This window comes from Monodelphis domestica, chromosome 4 (genome assembly GCF_027887165.1).
Source record: "Monodelphis domestica isolate mMonDom1 chromosome 4, mMonDom1.pri, whole genome shotgun sequence".
Classification (NCBI taxonomy): domain Eukaryota; kingdom Metazoa; phylum Chordata; class Mammalia; order Didelphimorphia; family Didelphidae; genus Monodelphis; species Monodelphis domestica.
The window spans coordinates 423044977-423062860 of NC_077230.1; the positions used below are offsets into that span (position 1 = coordinate 423044977).

Consider the following 17884-nt stretch of genomic DNA (forward strand, 5'->3'; position numbering starts at 1 on the left):
TGCCTGAAGGGATGGGGGCAGCTGGGTGCTCAGTGGATTGAGAGCCAGGGCCTAGAGATGGAAGGTCCTGGGTTCAAATCTGGACTCAGACCACTTCCCAGCTGGGTGACCTTGGGCAAGTCACTTGACCCCCATTGCCTACCCCTTACCACTCTTCTACCTTGAAGCCAATACACAGTATTGACTCCAAGATGGAAGGTAAGGGTTTAAAAAACATGCCTGAAGGGGGCAGTAGGGCAGTAAATTGAGAGCCAGGACCAGAGATGGGATGTCCCTGGGTTCAAATCTAGTCTTAGACACTTACTAGTTGTGGGACCCTGGGCAAGTCACTTAACCTCCATTCCCTAGCCCTTACTGCTCTTCTGCCTTGGTAACCAATACACAGTATTGATTCCAAGATGGAAGGTAGGAAGAAGAAGAAGAAGAAAGAAAAAGAAAGAAAGAAAAGAAAGAAAGAAAGAAAGAAAGAGAAGAAAGAAAGAAGAAAGAAAGAAAGAAAGAAAGAAAGAAAGAAAGAAAGAAGAAAGAAAGAAAGAAAGAAAGAAAGAAAGAAAGAAAGAAAGAAAAGAAAGAAAGAAAGAAAGAAAGAAAGAAAGAAAGAAAGAAAGAAAGAAAGAAGAAAGAAAGAAAGAAAGAAAGAAAGAAAGAAAGAAAAGAAAGAAAGAAAGAAAGAAAGAAAGAAGAAGAAGAAAGAAGGAAGAAGGAAGAAAGAAAGAAGGAAGAAGAAGGAAAGGAGGAAGGAAGGAAGGAAGGAAGGAAGGAAGGAAGGAAGGAAGGAAGGAAGGAAGGAAGGAAGGAAGGAGGAAGGAAGGAAGGAAGAGGAAGGAAGGAAGGAAGGAAGGAAGGAAGGAAGGAAGGAGGAAGGAAGGAAGAGGAAGGAAGAAATGCCTGAAGTCAGCAAGAGAAATACCCTGTGTAGATATTTCCAGGGTATCAAGTATCTAGGGTTCTGAGATTCCAGGGTTCAAGATTTCATGATTGATCAGCACACTCATATTTGTTAAGGCTTAGAACTCTTTGGTTCTAAGAATCTGGTCTTCGAGAGTGTTAATGTAGATGGACCCCATCCTATCATCTCTGAATTGGGCTGGATAGAGAAAATAGGGAAGCACCAAGAGAATGTAAGTTCAGTGAGGGAAAGGAGTACATCAGTTTGATCATAACACCTTGCTCTGTAGATATGTCAAGGTGTGGAGGTGAGCCAGAAGTCCCTATGGCTGTGCCATTAGAATAGCAGTTCTGGAAGTTTCCTCTCTTCTAGAAGGGTTTGTAATCCTGGTTACAGGCTATGTCTGATTTCTAGAAAAAGAAATCACTAAGAATGGAGACACATATTCTCACAATATTGGTCATTTGGAGGTGAGTATTTTGGCCACAACAAACCACGGTAAAAATAAAAACTGCACGCATTTTCTCTAATCTTCTGCTTAAATGCCATTTTGAATTTGGGCAGTGATTTAGAAGCACAGATATTGATATGGAAGGAACAACTTATGCCAGCTAATCCACCTCTCTTGGTATACAAATGGGGAAACTGAGGAATAGGGGTATTTTCCCAAGGTCACATAGGTGTTAAGAACACAGCAAAAAGTGAGTAGAGGATGAGATAAGGGAATGGTGAGTGTTCTCGGTCACCTTCTCCAGGCTGTGCACAAATAGTAACTTAATTCTTAATCCTCTAAATGTGAGGGCATTTGACAGTGTCTAATAAGTGTACAATTAATGCTACTATTTAAATTTAATGGAGGGGAGGATTACTAGAGAAGCTGAATTGCATTAATCTTCATGGTCTTACTATCAATAAAAGGAAAGCAAATGCCATCAGAAGGATAACTCTTAACTTCTTGAAAAGACTAAGACAGAAGTCTGTTTTGGAGCAACATTTCCCAAGGTCAATATTATTTGCAGACTTGGTTGGTTGGTGCCTTTACTTACCATTTTTGGGTGCTGAATGCTTCTTCTCTAGAAGATGGTGCTTGCTGAACCTAAAGAGAGAACAGGCTTCTGAGATGGACATTCCCAACCAGAGTAAAAGTGTTCTCTGATCTAGAGGGGACATTTGGAGCAGGCTGTGGAGCCAAGGATTGTCTTTGGATGCTCTCAGACTTCATGTCTCATTGCTAACATGCAACTGCTTCACTGTTAGCTCCTTTACAGATAAGGACTGTTATTCACTTACTTGGCTAGTTTGTGCAGTCTACATTTGCCTCTGATTTCTAATAATCTTTAATAAACCTCTAAAAATATAACTCTTTTAGTAGAGAAACTAATATAACTGTTACACCTCAGTAGTCTTTCCCCTCACTTGGTTCCTCCCCAGGTTGTGAGTGGCAACCTCTCTGCTTTTTCCATACAACCTTTCCATTCTTTACCTTACTGCAGGTCAGTTCCTTTTTTTGAGGATCTGAGAAACATGGTTAGGACTAGTCTCCACCCCAAAGGGGAAGTGAACACCCTTTCTAAAAAGCAATGAAGTGTCAGGCCATCAAAGAACTTCCTAAGAAAAAATCCCCAGGGCCTGATGTATTCACCAGTGAATTCTATCAAACATTCAGAGAACAGTTAATCCCAATACTATACAAACTATTTGACATAATAAGCAAAGAGGGAGTTCTACCAAACTCCTTTTATGACACAAACATGGTACTGATTCCAAAACCAGGCAGGCCAAAACCAGAGAAAGAAAACTTCAGACCAATCTCCCTAATGAATATAGATGCAAAAATTTTAAATAGGGTACTAGCAAAAAGACTCCAGCAAGTGATCAGAAGGGTCATCCACCATGATCAAGTAGGATTCATACCAGGGATGCAGGCTGGTTCAACATTAGGAAAACTATCCACATAATTGACCACATCAACAAGCAAACCAACAAGAACCACATGATTATCTCAATAGATGCAGAAAAAGCCTTTGATAAAATACAACACCCATTCCTACTAAAAATGCTAGAAAGCATAGGAATAGAAGGGTCATTCCTAAAAATAATAAACACAGTATATATCTAAAACCATCAGCCAACATCATCTGCAATGGGGATAAACTAGATGCATTCCTATTAAGATCAGGAGTGAAACAATGATGCCCATTATCACCTCTATTATTTGACATTGTATTAGAAACACTAGCAGTAGCAATTAGAGAAGAAAAAGAAATTGAAGGCATTAAAATAGGCAAGGAGGAGACCAAATTATCGCTCTTTGCAGATGACATGATGGTCTACTTAAAGAATCCTAGAGATTCAACCAAAAAGCTAATCGAAATAATCAACAACTTTAGCAAAGTTGCAGGATACAAAATAAACCCACATAAGTCATCAGCATTTCTATATAATTCCAACACAGCTCAGCAGCAAGAAGTAGAAAGAGAAATCCCATTCAAAATTACCCTAGACAAAATAAAATTCTTAGGAATCTATCTCCTGAGACAAACACAGGATCTATATGAACACAACTACAAAACACTTTCCACACAACTAAAACTAGACTTGAACAATTGGAAGAACATTAACTGCTCATGGGTAGGACGAGCCAATATAATAAAAATGACCATCCTACCCAAACTCATCTATCTATTTAGTGCCATACCCATGGAACATCCAAAAATTTTTTTTACTGATTTAGAAAAAACCATAACAAAGTTCATTTGGAAGAACAAAACATCAAGGATATCCAGGGAAATAATGAAAAAAATACAAAGGAAGGGGGTCTTGCAGTCCCAGATCTCAGACTATATTACAAAGCAGCGGTCATCAAAACAATTTGGTACTGGCTAAGAGACAGAAAGGAGGATCAGTGGAATAGACTGGGGGCAATCAACCTCAGCAAGACAGTATATGACAAACCCAAAGATCCCAGCTTTTGGGACAAAAATCCACTATTCGATAAAAACTGCTGGGAAAATTGGAGGACAGTGTGGGAAAGATTAGGCTTAGATCAACACCTCACACCCTTCACCAAGATAAATTCAAAATGGGTGAATGACTTGAACATAAAGAAGGAAATTATAAGAAAATTAGGCAAACACAGAATAGTATACATGTCAGACCTTTGGGAAGGGAAATACTTCAAAACCAAGCAAGAATTAGAAAGAGTTACAAAATGCAAAATAAATAATCTGGATTACATCAAATTAAAAGTTTTTGTACAAACAAAACCAATGTAACCAAAATCAGAAGGGTAGCAACAAATTGGGAAACAATCTTCATAACAAAAACCTCTGACAAAGGTTTAATTACTCAAATTTATAAAGAACTAAATAAATTGTACAAAAAATCAAGCCATTCTCCAATTGACAAATGGGCAAGGGACATGAACAGGCAGTTCTCAGCCAAAGAAATCAAAACTATTAATAAGCACATGAAAAAGTGCTCTACATCTCTTATAATCAGAGAGATGCAAATCAAAACAACTCTCAGGTATCACCTCACACATAGCAGATTGGCTAACATAACAGCAAAGGAAAGTAATGAATGCTGGAGGGGATGTGGCAAAGTAGGGACATTAATGCATTGCTGGTGGAGTTGTGAACTGATCCAACCATTCTGGAGGGCAATTTGGAACTATGCCCAAAGGACAACAAAAGAATATCTACCCTTTGATCCAGCCATAGCACTGCTGGGTCTGTACCCCAAAGAGATAATGGGAAAAAAGACTTGTACAAGAATATTCATAGCTGCACTCTTTGTGGTGGCCAAAAATTGGAAAATGAGGGGATGCCCTTCAATTGGGGAATGGCTGAACAAATTGTGGTATATGTTGGTGATGGAATACTATTGTGCTAAAAGGAATAATAAAGTGGAGGAGTTCCATGGAGACTGGAACGACCTCCAGGAAGTGATGCAGAGTGAGAGGAGCAGAGCCAGGAGAACATTGTACACAGAGACTGATACATTGTGGTACAATCGAAGGTGATGGACTTCTCCATTAGTGTCAATGCAATGTCCCTGAACAATCTGCAGGGAACTAAAAAACACTATCCACAAGCAGAGGACAAACTGTGGGAGTAATGAGGAAACCAACTGCTTGACTACAGGGGTGGAGGAGATAAGACTGAGGAGAGACTCTAAATGAACACTATTATGCAAATTCCAACAACAGGGAAATGGGTTCGAATCAAGAACACATGTGATAACCAGTGGAATCATGTGTCGGCTATGGGAGAGGGAAAGGCGGGGGGGTGGGGGGTGGGAGGGGAGGGGAGGAAAAGAAAATGATCTTTGTTTCCAGTGAATAATGTATGAAAACGACCAAATAAAATAATGTTAAAAAAAAAGCAATGAAGTGTGAGGGACGGGGAAGGATGAAAGCCCAGAAAAGGCAGCCACCCAAGAAAACCAGTGCTGGAAAGGAGTTTAGGGAAAGGAGATGGATTGAGCCCCAGAAGTTGGCATATAGTACAGAAGACAATTTAAGCTTCTCTTCCTTGTTCAGGGAGACCAACTACAAAGGAGGAAAACCAGAGGGAGCGTCATTTTACCTTCCAGTTTTTCTGATAAACAGGAAATAGATGAGTGCCCCAATCAGAACGATTCCAACTAGTTCTCCAATCACAATGCCAATGATGGCCCCTGCAGACAGTGAGGAGCCTTTCCTTCCTCCTAGATACTTATCTGATGTGGACAGAGAAGAGAAAAAGAACTGTGAGCCTTTTTGAAGAGTACATGACAGTATGAGCTTAGTATTTGGGCAGTGTCTGGAACACTGTAAATACTTAATAAATATCTGTTAATTGTAGAAGTAGACTTGACCATTGATCCTCAAAGGCTGAGGATCCATTTGGCAAGATCGCATTGCAGTGTCTGGCAAATGTTAAAGACGCTTAAATTGGGGGCAAAGACATCAATCTCTACAGACCCAATCTCTGAACTCGTGATTTCCTCCTCACATTGTGTCTACTGACCATTTCTATTTCTGTTGATGGCTCCACTCACCTCTCGGGCACCCAGATTCATATTGGCAACATCTTTGACCTTCTCTCGCCTTCAAACTTCACATCGAATCAATTGCTGTGAGATTCTCCTGAATGTTACGGTTATTTCTGTTGATTAGTCGTGAAGAGTATTTCTCACATCTACCCCTTCTCGATCTCACACTGCTCACTACACTGGCAAGATTCAAGTCTTTATCATTTTCCATGTGAATTTTTCAATATTTTCCTCACTACTATTTCTGACTCTAGTAGTTCCTCTAGTTCAGTCTTTGTCTTTCATTTTTGTATTTCAAATACTTTGTGTATTGTCATTAAAGACAACGATTGCCATTTCCTGCAAGACGAGCTGTGATTTGCTCATAGCAATGAGATTACTTATTGTGGACAAGAGGAGAAATGATGATGCAGTCCTTAAACCTACAGTTTTGTAGAATTGGCATTTAGTTTGTAATTTTCAAAGTTTTCTTCAAAGATTCTTTCTTCATACAATTTTTATTACATTGTGATAAGTACAAGATATGTTTAATACATCTCTGTTTGGGGGACAACTGAATGGCTCACTGGATTGAGTTACAGGCCCAGAGATGGGAGGTCCTGGGTTCAAATCTGGCCTCAGATACTTCATAGCTGAGTGACCCTGGGCAAGTCACTTCACCCCTATTGCTTAGCCCTTATCTTCTGCCTTGGAATCAATATGGAGTATTGATTCTAAGATGGAAGGTAAGGGTTTATAAAAATACTTCTCTGTTTTGCATTTGTTTTCGAGGGTTTTATGCCCTGATGTTTGGTCATTTTTTGTAAAAGTTCCAAACACATAGGATCCATGGCAGGGTGTGCCTGCACTCCAGCCACACCCTGCCACCTCCTGCTGCCTGCTGTTTCTCCTGTCTATCTGCTTGGCCAGTGATTCCTCAACACTCTCCACTGAGCTTGGAACCTCTTCTTGCTGAGACCAGACCCGCCATAAAAGCCTGCCAATCCCAGCCATTTTTTTTCCACAAAGGATGATGTATAATAATCTTTCCGCCCCAATCCCTTTCCACATTCCATGTGTGTGCTTCTAGTCTGCCATAGCCATGTTTCAGCGTGGAGAAAAGAACCCCACACCTTCTAATTTTTTAAGCAGATTTTTTTTTAATTCTGGACTCTTCATTTAGAAGGCTGTTACAACTAAAGGTTTTTTCACAGGAAGGGCAATTAGTTCCAAATCAATAGATTTAACATCAGTTCTGGGGAATAAGTCTGATTTTTTCCCTTCTTTCTCTTGACCCAAAACACTAAGGAGAAACATTTTTCCTCTCATATACAAATACACTATTTTTCCCCTCAAAATTTTGCCTCTTTATGTTTACTCTATAAACAAACCCCATTCAGCTTCTTTCAGGAAAAATGCTATTGCAAAGCATGCTTGAAACTCTGAAACAAAGGTTTGAGTTGGTAGAGCTAAAAAGTGCAGTTTGGATCTGCTTAATTCTTATCCTGGGAATCTCTATTTTCATTGGAGATTTTCCACTTTATTTCCTTCTCCTCAAGAATATGCCAGAAGCTAGGCTGCTTATGCTACAAACCAACCTGTAATATATTGACAAAGTTCTAAAAGTCCTAACTGCTCTCAACATGCAGAGTGGAGATTCTGCCCTGTGCTTCTATAAGGAAATTCAGACCTCTGATGAACAGAATCTAAATGGATAATGAATCCTGGGGGAGGAAATGTTCTGGAAGTTTCTTGCTAACTTTTTGAGTTTATTCTCTTTCTATATTAGTGAACAAGTCTATTGGGATTGGTGAAAAGGATTTTGACTACACTGCCTGCCTGCACCTTTGTTTATATTATTGTATTTACTAATTGCTTTAAGGTTTAAATTTTTTTATGTTTTAATTTAATCAATATCTTTCTGTTATACTGAATCATTTTAAGCTGCTATGTTTTGCCTATATTGATCTTTACTTTGTGCCTTTACCTCTGCTGGAGAACAAAATATCATTGTAAGCCCATGGACATCTTGCCTAAAACCCTTGTCACTAGATCCATTGAAGATCACGTGTTGCCTTTGTTAATTTTCACATAGATGATGATGGATGGATTTCAACAAAACTGGTTAAATTATATACAACCTTTAGAGAATTTAATAAGCTAAGAATTTAATTGTTTAAATTAAAAGAATTTCATTCAGAAATAATTTTACATAACTAGTGGTTTCTGAGTGGATGATATTTTATTTACATATATATATATATAAATAATAAAGAATGCTATATTAAAGGTAGAGAAACAAAGAAATGTTCCTACCAATGTGAATCTTGAAATTTCTCAGACTTATGAATGTTAAAAAATTCCCCATTGAGACAATTCCCTATTGGGAACATTCCCCATTTGGACAGTGAGAACTCTACTTAGATCAAAAATGGGAAGACCTCACTCCACCTGTACTTAAGACTGCTTTAGGGGAGAAAACTCCTTGCTGAACAATGAAAAATACTTAAACCCATACTTAAGCCATGCCTATTTTTAGAATTAATTACAAAGGGGTGCTAAGTACCTATAAAGGTCAGGCAACTTGTGAACTTAAAAGGAGCAAAGAGGAAAAAACTTACACAGAGATTCTAACCTACTCAGGTGTGGATTACTAAAAGGATTAGTCTACTCAGGTGTGAATTCAGAATGGGCTGTCCTTTGGAAAACATCTACTGTGATTGGTAGATGGAAGAACTTAGGGGAGGTGACATAGGAGAAAACCCACTATATAAGAAAAAGGACAGACTGTTGAGAAATCTCTTGAGATATACAGGCTCTTGAGAGAGAATCTCTAAGGAGGTCTCTTAAGGGAGGCTGACTCTGGCTAGAACTCCCTCTGGGGAGACTCTGTCCCCCTGAATCCTCACTTGAACAGATCTTATGGTGAGTGATTAGGACTGACTGATATTTTCTTTTAGGGCTTAGGCCTGGGTTGGCCAGGGCTGCCTGGGCCGGCCTATTCTTTTCTCATTTATTTCCTTTTCTTCTCTCTCTCTCTTTCTTTGATTCCTCATTGTATTATTAATTAAATTCTCTATAAAACCCAGTTGACTTGGGTATATTCATAATTGGGAATATTTCCCTGGCAACCACCTTATATTTGATTTAAAACAAGACACTGTAGTGAAAACATATTTTCTGCGGTCACAATTTACTCACCCACTCTTATATCTATCACAATTTATACCTTCCACTATTTTACTCACTACAGTTTACAACCTCAACCATTTTAACTCTTACAGTTTAAGGCACCCACTCTTTTAATTATCACACCAAGGTGTTTATATGTATCAGGAAGCCAGGAAGAACAGCTCCTGCAAAACTCTTCATTTTAATTTACTTCCAGCAGAACAATCTAGATTTCTTGGTGATGTTCTAGACTCAAATAAGCTTTCCTTTGTTTAAAAATATGTTTGCCAAGGTTGAAAGAGTTGCTACATCTGTAAAAATTGTGACAAATATCCATCAGTTCATAGCTTTTTTTATGTCATACAGCAACTTATGTGAAATATGTTGTGGATTTGTTAGCTATTGTAATTAACTGGGTTATTGTGAATTTGGGAGGACTTTGGTACTTCTTTGAATGTGCATTATCTACTGTGTTACTGTTTTATTCTGGGAATCATTTGTACTCACACATGACTGACAATGTGTCACTCATTTTATGCTATATATTTCTGATTTTTAAAACTTTTTTAACTTTGATTTTTATTGCATGTGCAATATAGTATCTGAGTTTTATTTTTTCTCTTTTTTGTATGGGAAGCACATGTCAACAGTATTGAGAAGATTTTTCTTTAATTTTTTTTTTATTTTGCAGTAATATAAGTTTTAAATACATTTGTTCTGATATTAATGCATGTCCACAAAGCTTTAGTCTAAAAAAAAAATGACTCCATTGATTGTTTAAAAAAATTATGGGACTTTGCTTAATGATTCTGTCTGATTCTAGGACAAGATAATACAAATAGAGCCACTGTACAGTGCCAAAGAAGCACAAAGCTAAAGTTTATAGTGCCAATAGAGCACAAGATCAAAGAGACCAACCAATCCTGGTGGGATTGATGTAATTTTGAGCCAAGACAAGAGACCTTGAACTTGTTTGGGGTTTGAGGTTGCAGCTGTTTAACATGTGTTAAAGGCAGGTCTTCCTTGTCCCACATTCATTAACATTTTTATGTTAATTTTCAGGAAGTCCATCACATGAGTAACTTTTTTATCTCTTGAACTAAGCAATTAATTCTTCTTCTAAGCCTTTTCTGCATACTTAGAGGAGATAGAGTGGATAGAGTATTGGTCCTGGCCTTAGGCAGGCTTGAATTCAAATCTAGCCTCACACTTTTACTAGTTGCGTGACTCTGGATGAGCAATTTAACCTCTATTTGCCTCTGGTTCCTCATATGTAAAAGGGGATGATGAAAGTATCCACTTGCAGGGTTCTTGTGAGGATTAAATGAGTTAATGTTCTCTTTACATATTATTATAAAATAATTTAAAACTCCTTAAAATTTTATTGTTTTTTTCCTTTCAGAAAATCTAGTTGTCCATGTTATGATTTTTTATTTGAGACTTTTCTTATAGATATTTTGGAATCATTTTTCCTAGGTTTGTATCTTTGTCAATCATGGCAACATAATAGCTTTTTTCCTTAGGAGAATATTTTTTTCAATCTTGTTGAATTTAGACTTCCTGAATTGGTACTTTGTATTATCATCAGGCTTTGCCCACTTCTGGAAGAACTGAGTGGACCTTATTCAATCTTGATTTGTATTCTCTGGTATCTTGCTGCTACTTCCTTTAAATATTGAGTGTTTTGTTCCTCAGTGATATCAAAATGGCTCAGAAAGGTGATCTGGTAACTTTTAGTGTGCCCAAAGCAGTCTTATCTGGAGCTTATTCTGGTCACTGCCCTCCTTATCTGAGTTTTACAACCTTTTGCCATCGATTTGTGTCTTGGCAACACCACTGTGGACTTGTCCCTAATGGGAGTTCTAGTATACTATTGCTGACCCCAGCGCCTATTAGCTACATTAAGGTTGTGTAAGTGCAGGACTAAAGGTCTCCCCTTGTTCTGAGCTCTCATATCTTTGTTACTCAGCTGTAGGTCTCAGATCCAGACAGGGGACGAAGCTTCAGCTCCCCATTCACAATAAAGCCTCAGATTTTTTCACCAGCTGCATAACCTCATTCAGTCACTAGTCCTCTTGTCATCTTCCTGGTTAGCCCAGTTGTCCAGACTGTTCTTTGTTAAAACACTGACAGTGGATGGAAAAATGACTCACTTGGTTTTCCCATTGAATGACTACTAAAATTTTTTATCTTTCTAGACATTTGTTGGGATGTAATGCAGAGCTGAGCTACAGAGTCCCTTTTTACTCTTCCTTTTGGTATTTTGTGTGGTCTCTCAATGACAAAGCATTCTGAAAATGCACTTCTATAGCCACTCCTGCCTTATTTACCTATTATTATCTTACCTATTTTCTCATCTCATTATCATGGAGCAGAGGCCAATTTTCTCTGAAATTGAGACTAAAAAGAACATTAGCTTCCCTCAGTTTTTACATTTCCAGGTTATTTTGATGAAGTAAAAAATGAACTGGAAATGTGACCATGGTCACATTAAACAAAACTCTGACCCTTGAGTGTCAGGTGGAGTCTTACTGGTTTGCCCAGTGAGATGAAGGGCCTTGGTAAGATACATATCATTTTTGACTTGATCCAAACAACCTGGATGAGAGACGTGTATGTGATCATCTCTCATTTCTCATTTCTCTTCTCTTCTAAAAAATCTTTAATCTGTGGTAAAAATCAAATGTAATGAACTTCTCTACTAGCAGCAATGCAATTACCCAGGACAATTCTGAGGGACTTATGAGAAAGAACACTATTTACATTCAGAGGAAGAACTGTGGGAGCGGAAACACAGAAGAAAAACAACTGCTTGATTACATTGGTTGATGGGGATATGATTGGAGATGTAGACTAAACAATCACCCTGGTACAAATACTAATAATATGGAAATGGGTCTTGATCAATGACACATGTTAAACCCATTGGAATTGGGTGTCAGATAGGGGAAGGGGGTGGGGGGAGGGGAGGGAAGGAACATGAGTCTTGTAACCATGGAAAAATATTCCAAATCATCTAATATAAAATTTTTAAAAAGCTTTATAGTTTTAGAAACATAATACTTTAGTTTATTACAATTTCTCCATAAAATATATTTGAATTATAAATAAAAAATAAAGTCTTTAGTGACTCCTTCTTATCTACTGAATACCCTTCTTATCCTTGACTTGACATTCAAGGCCTCTCCAGAATGGTAGCATTGGTCTACTTGGTGCATTAAAATATAAACTGTACTTCTACACTTCTGAATACTAGCTTGCAATATTTCTCTATAGAAATGGAATAGTTACCCTTCTACCCTTTGGCCACTTGAACTTCTCTTCTGTTCTTTCTTTCTTTCTTTCTTTCTCTTTCTTTCTTTCCTTCTTTCCTTCTTTCCTTCTTTCTTTCCTTCTTTCTTTCTTTCTTTCTTTCTTTCTTTCTTTCTTTCTTTCTTTCTTTCTTTCTTTCTTTCTTTCTTTCTTTCTTTCTTTCTTTCTTTCTTTCTTTCTTTCTTTCTTTCTTTCTTTCCTTCCTTCATTCTTTCCTTCTTCCTTCCTTCCTTCCTTCCTTCCTTCCTTCCTTTCTTTCTTACATTCATTCTTTCTTCTTTCTTTCCTTCCTTCCTTCTTTCTTTCCTTCTTTCTTTCTTTCCTTCCTTCTTTCTTTCTTTCCTTCTTTCCTTCCTTCTTTTTTCTTTCTTTTCTTTTTCCTTCTTTCTTTTTTATTTAGATGTATTTTATATTTCCTTTTTAAATTTTTTATTTAATTAATTTAGAATATTTTCCATGGTTACATGAATCACATTCTTTCCCCCTTCTCCCACCCCCTCCATAGTCAACAAGCAATTCCACTGGGTTTTATGTATGTCACTGATTAAGACCTATTTCCATATTTGCACTAGGGTAATCATTTAGAGTCTGTATCCCCAATCATATCCCCATCGAACCATGTGATCAAGCAGTTGTTTTTCTTCTGAATTTCCTCTCCCACAGTTCTTCCTCTGAATGTGAATAACGTTCTTTATCATAAGTCCCTCAGAATTGTCCTGAATCATTGCATTGCTGCTAGTTCTCCCCATTCTTTAGAACACAACTCAAGTGATAGTTCTTCTCTTAAACCAAATCTAATTTCTGCCCTACTGACAACTCAAGTGGATTTGTCCTCTAGGCTTCCCACAACACTTTTATTTCGCAGCCATAATCTATGCTTCTCATGTAATATTGTGTATCAATTACTTGTTTTGGGATCTGAATCTTCAACTTGATTGTAAGGTCTCTAAAAGGAGAATTGGTATTTACCTGGTATTTACCTTAGTTCCCTGATGGTGCTCTGCACAAGGTAGACACCTAAATGTGTGCTGAATGATGAATGAGCTTGTATTGGACATGACTATTTTTAATATTATTAGAACAGAAAAGGAAAATAGTCTCCATTTCTACCAAAGAACACATAGCAGTATTTGGACTCATATTCACTACAAATCTGATCACAGAACCTAGAGTCAGATTCTTTCCTTACATTTCCACTCCCATTTCCCCATAAAAAGCTGGCCTCTTGATTGGGCCTGAGCACCTCCTCTTGGAATCCCACCCTAAGTTAAGCCAAGACTACTTACCGATCACCTTGATTGTGATGTTCTTGGACAATGATAACTTGGTCACATTGTTCCTTGCCCAACATGTATACTTTCCTGAATGTTCCCAAGATGCATGGGGGATGGTGTAAGTGCTTCCTGAGTGTATCAGCTCAGAACTGTCATGGGCATGCCATTCATAGTGAACAGGTGGATTAGATGGAGCCTGACACTCTAAAGTCAGGGAATTGTTGAATCGGACTTCAATCTTCTCACTTTCAGGGCTCTGAAAAATCTTGATAGTGTCTGGTCCATCTGTGTAAAGATGAAAGAGAGATGTCAGAAATTGTTGGAGAAAGAGTTGGTTGGGGAGGGAGAATTAGAATCACTCACAGTTCACCATCAGGCTAAAAGGGTTACTTCTCTTGGCATCAATTGGATTCCAGGCTTCACACTGATAGAACCCAGCATCTTCTCTCCTCACACTCTTGATGGTGAGGGTCTGGTTATTTTCAGATGTGTCAGTCCTCTCAGTGAGTGGCAAGGGCTGGTTATTAAAGAACCACACAATGTTTGCCCTCTCGTTTTCTGTGCTGCATGTGAATACCAAAGACTCGTTCTCTCTGACTTTGATGCTATTGGTAGTGATGTTAGGTCTGGCCAGTTTTTCTGTAGAGAGAGAAGAGAGACTTGCGTGAAGAGCTGGACTGTGTCTCCACCAGACTACATCTTGGTGAGAAACAAACGCTTGAAGCCCACACCCAGACCCTTTTATTGCAGACATATAGGAATGGGTCCTGAAACCAGGGGAAAGAGATTCTACACGATTCAATAGTTGTACTAATGAGGAAAGCGATCAGTATATCCTGGGGAAGAAGTGCTATATCCTGATCTGTCCATCCCCTCAGACAGGTCCCAGGACAGGCACCAGCCAGTAACTAAGATGTGGATGGGAGCAGGGAAGAAGCATCTATTGTATCTACTGTATGCTTGGTGTGACAGCAAAGTGAGGTAGCAGAAAGAGCTCGAGGACTCAAGTCAGAAAGATTCGCATTCAAAAGAGACTTCAAATACTAGCTCTGTTTCTCTGGACAAGTCATTTAACTCCTACTTGCTTTAGTTCCTCATCTTTAAAATCAGGCGCACATTGAGGAAAGGACCTCCAGGAACTGATGCAGAGTGAGAGGAGCAGGACCAGGAGAACATTGTACACAGAGATGGATACACTGTGGTGCAATCGAATGGAATGGACTTCTCTACTAACAGCAATGCAATGACCCAGGACAATTCTGAGGGATTTACGAGGAAGAACATTATCCACATTCAGAGGAAAAATTGTGAGAATAGAAAAAGAAGAAAAATAACTGCTTAATCACATGGCCGATGGGGATATGACTGGGGATGTAGACCCTAAAGGAACAACCTAGTGCAAACATCAACAACATGGAAATAGGTCCTGATCAAGGACACATATAATACCCTGTGGAATTGGGCATAGGCTATGGGAAGGGGTGGAGGGATGGGAAGGAAAGAACATGATTCTTGTAACCAAGGAATAATGTTCTAAATTGAATAAATAAAAATTTCAAATGAAAATGAAAAAATAATTGGGGCTCACTGGAGTCAGAAATGGTGAACTACTCCAGCATCTTTGCCAAGAAATCCTTTAGAGAAAGATTATAGGGTCCTGTTCAATTGGACACTGTTAAATGACTGAACAAGTGTGTCTTTCGTTCCTTCTTTAGCCACCTGGGGGCACAAAGCAATCAGCAGAAGTTCTCTGCCCCAGGAGAAATTCTCTAGCAGCCACTAAGGGCTCAGGAGCCTGGTTGGGATGAGGTCTATAGCAGGTCAACAATTTATCAGTGTCTCATCAACAGAGAATCAGTGATAGAAAATGGCATGAGCTTTTCTATATAACCTCATCAATTATCTTTTCTCCCAGCTGGACACCTCTGCTAATAAGGTCTCCCTTATGCTATGGTGACATTGGCTTCCCTTTAACTTTCTCTGATCTCCCCTCTAGGGCCACCTGGAATCATATAAACCTTCTCCCTTACAAGGATCCCAAAGGGTGCTGAGGACAACTTCCCTATCCTCTCCCCACTCCTCCGAGATACTCGGTGCTGGAGAGATCACTATCTCCTGAGGTAACCCTCACCTCATCTGGAAGGCATCTAGTTCATTCAGTGGATGGAATGTTGGAGATGGAGGTCAGGAAACCCTGAGTTCAAATCCTGTCTCAGCTTCTTAATGGCTATCTGACTCTGTCCAAGTCCCTTAGTCTTTCTCAGTCACATTTTTCTTATTAATAAAAGTGGCATTTACATTGCAGGGTCTTTGTGAGAATCAAATGAAATATGACACATAGAAGACTTTGAAACCCTTCAATTATTCTAGAAATGTTAGCCACTTTAATCCATTCCCCAACTGAAAAGCTCTCCTCATTGGGAAAGTTGGCCCTGTGGAGTCCCAGATGACCTCTTAGTTCCCTGAATTTGTCTTTCCCTCCAACTGAGATCTCAGAAGGTTTTGTGACCCTCAGAGAAGCCCAAGTTCCTCTGTCTTGGCCTTTTCTCTAGAAAATAGAGGAAATGCAGATGTCCTCCCCTTGGTGGTCCTGTCAACAGCTCAGAGGCGGCTTCTCATGCCATCTAGAGGGAGGGTGTCGGAGTGGCGCGTCCACAGGAAGGGCAACACTTACCATACACTCTTAATTGGGTTATTACTTCATATACTCCAACTCCAACACTGTAAATAGTAATTTTCAGAATGTAGATACTGGCATCACTGAGGCTGAGGTTGGGGATGAGCAGGGCACCATCAGGGAGTATTTTCTCTCGGCTATCTTCTGGCGTCTGTACTCTAGTACGTAAAGAGTAGCTTGCAATCTGGTTGGAAGCCTCTCTTGTCTTTCTGTACCAAGTATAGGTGCTACCCTTCTCTGTGAATCCCAAGATGGTCAAGAGGACGTTGCTGCCCACAGTCCCATAGGGTGGGATGGGCACAATACGAACAGGATTACCTTGAGCAGATGTTGACTGGATCCAACAGCTAAGGATGGAGGCTGAGAGCAGAGGAAAGAGACAGAGGTCAGCAAGATCCCTTTGCCTTGCTAAGAAACCCAGATCACTGAGCTGCTTCCAAGGTAAGGATGGAGACTACACACTGAGAAGATTTTAAAAATATTTTATTTTTATTAATTTATAAATATAATTTATATTTTAATTAAAATCAATTAAACTAAAAATTATATTTTAAATTTAAAATTTTTAAATATAATTTATGTTTTAATTAAAATTAATTAAACTAAAATTTTTATTTAAAATTTATAAATCTAATTTATCTTTTTATATTTATAATCTATTTACTTCTAAGTATAAATTATCAATAATTTAATATAGTATAATTTCTATTTCTAAATTTTTTAAACTAAGCATCAGATCTAGCCTTCAAACTGTTTTCCTCTTTTCTTTGTTCCTAAACATCCAAGGGATGCCTTCCACATTCCCTACTGCAGAGCATCTTCTAACTTGGGGCAACTTAAAAGTGAGGTTGCGGGTACTATCCTGCCCAGGAGACAAAAACTAGCTTAAGCCAGGTGTGTCTGTTGGGGTGAATGGGCAATAAGCAGCTATGGCCTGATTTTTCCTTTTGTGTTTTAGACATCAGAATCTGAAGACTGGCATGTGATTCTCAACCAACATCAAGGAACTGGGGACAGACTGGGAAATTGTTGGACGACCTCTTCATTAGCTATTCATCCATTAGAAATAGGTGATCTGTCTATGGTGGAGCTGAATAATGAGTTTACAAAATGGTATTTAATGACCTTGGAACCTTTATGTTTTGGTATTTGATCATTGAGAGAGATCACTAACCAATTAATTTATCGGTTATTGCTAGCCTGGTCAATAAATTTATTTTCTTACCTGGAACGTAGTCTCAGAATTGTTACTCATCATACCTGGCAAACCACAAAGTGATCATACCCGAGATTTCCTTCTTCCCCAGACACTTATCAGAAACCTCTGGGAATCAACTGGAGATTTTATTCACCAGGGGTGACTCTCTGATGAGCAATTGGAGGATCTACTGGAGAATCTTTCCTATTCCTGGTGATCAAGACTCATTGCAGCTGACTCCACATAAGATATGCTATTTGTTTTATGGGTTGTTGTTTTTTTTAATAGCAGATCTCTATGGTCAAACTAAAAAGGAAAATCTTTATTAGCAGAAAGCAGTTTTCCTG

General features: G+C 38.6%; 1 protein-coding gene across 1 annotated transcript in view; it reads right to left on the reverse strand.

Annotated features, from left to right (window-relative positions):
- Positions 1-17884, reverse strand: part of LOC103096325 (carcinoembryonic antigen-related cell adhesion molecule 6-like) — a 32761-nt gene that overhangs the window by 4200 nt on the left and 10677 nt on the right. Inside the window, exons 2-6 of the mRNA XM_007491549.2 lie at positions 16337-16699; positions 14026-14301; positions 13675-13947; positions 5479-5611; positions 1936-1985 (exon numbers count right to left, since the gene is read on the reverse strand). Coding sequence (XP_007491611.2) covers positions 1936-1985; positions 5479-5611; positions 13675-13947; positions 14026-14301; positions 16337-16699 — 1095 coding nt within the window. The remainder of the gene's footprint in view (positions 1-1935; positions 1986-5478; positions 5612-13674; positions 13948-14025; positions 14302-16336; positions 16700-17884) is intronic.